This window comes from Poromitra crassiceps (assembly GCF_964638095.1).
Source record: "Poromitra crassiceps genome assembly, chromosome: 20".
NCBI lineage: Eukaryota > Metazoa > Chordata > Actinopteri > Beryciformes > Melamphaidae > Poromitra > Poromitra crassiceps.
Window position 1 is genome coordinate 14,775,994 of NC_139637.1, and position 6,000 is coordinate 14,781,993.

General features: G+C 48.5%; 1 protein-coding gene across 1 annotated transcript; it reads left to right on the forward strand.

Moving 5' to 3' along the window:
* Positions 1–343: 343 nt before the first annotated feature.
* Positions 344–4,522, forward strand: LOC310794892 (ankyrin repeat domain-containing protein 26-like; the record flags this gene model as incomplete). The annotated part of the gene is made up of 2 exons (XM_083656932.1): positions 344–1,506; positions 2,404–4,522. 2 exons carry the CDS (start codon positions 344–346, stop codon positions 4,520–4,522), a joined length of 3,282 nt encoding a protein of 1,093 aa, XP_083513058.1.
* Positions 4,523–6,000: the final 1,478 nt, after the last annotated feature.

The following is a 6,000-nucleotide window of genomic DNA, read 5'->3' on the forward strand; positions in this document are numbered from 1 at the left end:
TTTATCCACCATTTATTTTCCCATAGACATTTCGTAAAATACTTTTAATAATTTTACTTCGTCAAACCAAACGGTTCAGCTATAGTTAGAATCGCGAGAGACCTTTTTTTTTTTTGCCATCTATGACATCATCAGTGATGTCACTCGAGCAATTGTGATGTCATCAGTGATGTCACTCGAGCAATGACTGTTGACATTCATGTCAATAGTGTAATCAGTGATGTCATAAATCACGGATGATGTCACAATATCAACAGTGAAGGATACAACAAAGCGAACAGCAGCTTGCAGCCACTGGCAGTATTATCCAAAGACAGGTCTGAGAAGTACTAAGAACACCAACATGGTGCCAGCGCAGTTACATCTCCAACTCCAGCAGACCTACAGTCACCTCACACAGGAAGGGCAAGCTGGAGCTGGAGAGGGGGCCACACAGCTGGAGCTGGTCAGAGGGGCCTTGCACAGTACAGACCCTCAGACCAACAACCATGTCAATGCAGACCCTCTCCCTGTGTTTGATGATAGCACTTTAAGTGACGTGTCGGACATTGAAGGAAGCTTGTCATCTGAAGCTCTGCGGAGAGAGGAGATTCAGACCCCTGGGGAAATGGAAATGACAGAATACTTTGATGAGCTCACTCAGTCATCAGATACTCTCACAGATGACACAGACTCTCCCAATTATCATGCCTCCCTGCTCATCCAGAACTTGGACTTGGCCACTCTAGAGTCCAGAAGCATGGTGAAGTTGCAGAACATTTTCCATGAGTACGATTGCTCCATTCAAAAGGCAAGAAACCGCCGTGGGCACCTGGCAGTGAAGGTGAACCAGCTCCAAACGGAGCGGGCTGAGTTGAAGAGCTCTCTGGAGGAATTGAAAGATGTGAAGTCTGCCCTGGAGTGCAACCAGCTGGAATTGCAGAATGAAGTCACTAACCTCAAATTTAATCTGAAACAAGAGCAGGAGAAACATAGCAATGCCACCATGATGTACAATGCCACCAGGGAGAAGCTGATGAGGACAGATGAACAGCAGCAGCTGGAGATTGAGGAGAGACAAAGGCTGGAGCTCACCCTCAGGAATTTGGAGTTGGAGATGCGAACACTGGTCAACAACATGAAACAACTTGAGGATCACCACAGTGAGACACAGAACCTGCTGGCTCAGGAACGGAGTGCACGAACCCTGCAGGAGAACTTGCTCAAGAGCCACTTCCGAAAGCAGCAGTTGATAGAGGAGGAGAACAGGAGAAACATAAGCAAGAGCAATGAGGCCTTGTCTCAGCTCACTGAGGCCAGTGACATGGAGAAGGAACTGCTCCAGCAGAATGCTAAGTTGCAGGAGAAACTGAGTAACCTGAGGATAGAGCTTGAGCATTGCCATGCCAACAGCAACATTAAGGAGAGCCACCTTACAGAGGAGAGTGAGGCTCTCAAGGAACAGCTGGAAGATACTCATCGTGACCTCAAACTCAACAGTGAGACCCTGGCACAAACCGTCTTCCAGTACAACAGCCAGCTGACGATCCTGAAGTCAGAGGAGAAGGAACTGCTCCAGAAAAATGCTACCTTGCAGGAGGACCTGAGTATCATGAGGACAGAGCTTCAGCTTTCCCATGCCAACAGCAACCTTAAGGAGAGCCACCTTACAGAGGAGAGTGAGGCTCTCAAGGAACAGCTGGAAGATGCTCATCGTGACCTCAAACTCAACAGTGAGGCCCTGGCATTCCAATACAACAGCCAGCTGGTGACGCTAAAGTCAGAGGAGAAGGAACTGCTCCAGAAAAATGCTACCTTGCAGGAGGACCTGAGTATCATGAGGACAGAGCTTGAGCATTCCCGTGCCAACAGCAACCTTAAGGAGAGCCACCTTACAGAGGAGATTGAGGCTCTCAAGGAACAGCTGGAAGATGCTCATCGCAACCTCAAAATCAACAGTGAGGCCCTGGCTTTCCAATACAACAGCCAGCTGGTGACCCTGAAGTCAGAGGAGAAGGAAGTGCTCCAGCAGAATGCTACCTTGCAGGAGGACCTGAGTATCATGAGGACAGAGCTTGACCATTCCCGTGCCAACAGCAACCTTAAGGAGAACCACTTTACAGAGGAGAGTGAGGCTCTCAAGGAACAGCTGGAAGAGGCTCGTCGAGACCTCAAACTCAACAGTGAGACCCTTGAATTCCAATACAACAGCCAGCTGGCGACCCTAAAGTCAGAGGAGAAGGAACTGCTCCAGAAAAATGCTACCTTGCAGGAGGACCTGAGTATCATGAGAACAGAGCTTGAGCATTCCCGTGCCAACAGCAACCTTAAGGAGAGCCACCTTACAGAGGAGAGTGAGGCACTCAAGGAACAGCTGGAAGAGGCTCGTCGAGACCTGGCACAAACTGTCTTCCAGTACAACAGCCAGTTGGCGACGCTGAAATCTGAGTTGAACATAACCATGACCCGTCTGGAGATCGAGCGACAGACTCGTGAGACACTCGAGGTAAAGCTCGAGTCAACTTGTAACCGCCTGGATGGTGCACTGCAGGAGGCCTATGAGGTCTATGAGGACTGCCAGAAAGAACTGCTCCAGAACAAGGAGGAGTACCAGTATCTTAAAGACAAACACACAGGTGAAGCGGCCAGTCAGCATGAAACAGTCAGCAACCTGTCCCAGAAACTGTCCAAAGCAGAGGCACGGTCAAACACCATGGAGAACGAGGTTTATCGTGCCACAGTGCAGCTGACCGAGAAATGCCTACTGCTAGAGGCCTTGCAGCGAGAGAAGGACCAGGCAGCTGCACGCGTCAAGGAGCTGCAGACAGCCCTGCAGAACGAGAGGGAGCAGGTCAGCCGGGCTGGAGCACGCCAAGAGGAGTGGCTAGCTCAAGTTCAGAGTGAGGGCATGCTACTGCGGCAGCAGCTAGAGGAGGCCCAACACAAAGGCGTGGCGAAGGAGCGCGCTGTGACAGATGCCCAACAACGCTTCACTGACATCTTGTCCAAGCTGCGCTCTGACTGTGAGGAGAGGGTGCAGCTAGAGGAGGAAAGGAGCAGGGAGCTGGCCAGCAAGGCGGCTGATCTCAGAGACCAGGTCTATAAGTTAGAAGAGGAGAAGAATGAAAGAGAGACCGGTCTAAAGCGGTTGCAACAGGAGCTAGCTGACTCACTGAAGAAGCTGTCAATGAGGGAGATGTCCCTGGAGGTCAACGCACGCTACTGCAATGACCTCGAGGAAGAGAAGGCACAGCGCCTCAAGGACATGGTGAGAGTTAGAGGGAAGCTGGAGGAAAGCGAAGACCAGTATGTTCAGGCTGACAAACTTATTGATAGTCTGAAGAGCATTCTGGATGAGAGAGAAAGGGAGCTCACCACTGCAGCTCAGAAACTCCAGGAGGTGCTGTCAGCCTTGGCAGGCTCAGACACCACCATAGGACAGCTGGAGGAAGCTGTGCAGAGGCTGGAGGTAGAAAACGCCAGGCTGGAGGCTGCTGCAAAGCAACAGTCCAACAGAATTGATGCACTACAGAAAGGGGCGCAGGAAGCTGCCATGGTTAGAAGTCGTTTGGAGGACTTGGTTACAACCCTCCAAGGCAGTAAGATGACTTTGGAAGACCAACTCAATCGAGAGGTCCAGAAGCAAAGCATGCTGTCCCACACAGCCCAGGACTCTCAGGCCTTGTGGGAGCAGGAGCTGAAGAGCCGCTCTAAACTTGGTCTGCGCCTGGCAGAGCTGGAAAAGGAGAAAGGGCAGCTCGACATGCAGATGGAGATAGAAAAGAAGAAAGCAAAGAAGATAGCGGAGCAGAAGAAGGCCGTGGACACCCGGCTGGACCAAGAGATGAACAGAAACACAGAGCTTCAGAAGGAAATGTACGGACTGCGTACTCTATTGAAAACTGCAAAGAGGAAGCTGCGGGACCAGGATGGTGGCGGTGGAGCTGAGCTTGGTTCTCCATTGAAATGCCAGGAGCTACAGCAGAAACTGGACGAGGTCAACCACTTCCTGCAGTCCAAGGCAGCATCCCAGGAAGCACTGGATATGATGAAGTCAGCCCATGAGGCCAAGCTGGAGCAGAAGATCCGGGAGCTGGAGGGGAAGCTGGACCGGGCCCGCAGCAGCCAGCAGGACAGCCTCGGCCAGAGAGACTCGACAACACGCACGGAGATGGAGCGATACCGTGAACTGTACCCAGAGGAGCTGGTCCGCCGCAAGTCCCTCGCTGCCAACCTAGAGAGGGCAAACAACCGGCAGGGCTCCTTGGCCTCATCGCAGACCTATGGGGCCACACTGGGGCCCGTCGTCACCAGTAGCATTGGCCTGGGACTCCCCCTGCACAGCAGCATCATGACTGATTTACAGAGCAGCAGTGTGGACTACCTGGCCAAAATGCAGAGTGAATTGGATAGAAGCATATCAAAGGAATCAGTCCGTGCCACAGCAGAGCTGGTGGGCTCAGCCTTGGAGACGGAGCTGGACCCGCTCAGCAGGTCCCGGCAGCAGTATTTGGAGGAACTGAAGAAGAACTCTATGATCTGACCACAGTCCAACTTCATATTTCACTCTTTAAGAAACATTCAATAATGCACATAAAAAGACGTCAAGGATCATGTCACAATGCAGTTTAGTATCAGTGATGATGTCATCAGTGATGATGTAATCAGTAATAACACTTGGCAAATGTGATGTCCTCAGTGATGTGGCTCTGTGCTCTCATCCCTGCAGGGGTTATGGTCGCGGACACAGGATGGACCCTCCATGACCCTGATCCTGATAGTAGTGGGAAGAGAGACCCACCGCTACTACTACGATTACTAGAAATGATGTGCGCTTCACACACTCATTTCCAGGGTGGAGACTCTGGAGATGATCCGCCATGGGCTCAAGCTCAATGTCTATGTGAGTGTGAAGACGTAATTTTGGAGGCGATCAATATCTATGACATCGCTGACGATGTTACCATATCTATGACATGATGAGTGGCTAGGACATCATAAGTCACCACTGGCCACCACTTGACGATGACGAGGAGCACTTTTATGACTTTTGAAATGTTGTCTGAAAATCGCATAAAAGAAAACACATTTACGCTTCAAAAGTCATAAAAGTGGTCCATGTTTGTGAAGATTATCATGCTAAACAAAATAATTACCACTCCCATAAACTTTTGTTAATCACAGACCTTATTTCATGCATTTAACCGAAATCCCCATTCTAAAAAACCCCATTCACTTTCCCCCTTAGGAACCAAAGTGCTACCTCCGGACTCATTCCTGCAGTACTCTATATAAGGCTGCAAACCCATCATGTCCCAACACCGCCTCCTCTCAAAGCAACCAATAACATCCAGGGCCAGATCTAGGGGGGGATCAGGGGTGGGCTTATGCCCACCCAAAAATTAATCTTGCCCACCCAAAAAAAAAAAAAAAGTTTAATCACCCTTTTTGAATTCCAGGCGACCCCACTTAGGGTCGCGACCCGAAGGTTGGAGACCACTGGGTTAGTTAGTTTAGGGCACCTAACAGTAGTTATAGCTTTAATTTTATTTGAGAAATAAGCTCATCCAATGAAAAGAATATTATGGAGTTGATTATTTTAAACTATGGATGAAGGATTGTTATTTATTTGTTAGGGTAACAAAGTCAATCTGCTTTCAAAGTTTTAATTTCAGTTTGAGTTTGAATAAGACTAAAAATCTTGTAAATATAGGTTTGAAGGCTAAATGGCAAATAGTTTTTAGCTATGGTTAAGTCTCACTGCACTAGTCTTTAATTGGATTTGAGAAATAAGGTCATCCAATGAAAATAACTGATGGAGTTGATTATTGAAATTATGGATGAAGGATGTTTTTAAGTTTTATGGTAAATCAATCTGCTTTCAAAGTTGTTTTCTTTTCACTTTTAAGACTAAAAGTCTTGTGAATATAATAACAGTTGTGTAAATAGTTAGTTTGTTAGTTAGTTTGTATGTACATAGTTTGCAAATAGTTTTAATAATAGGAGTTTTGTAAACATTGG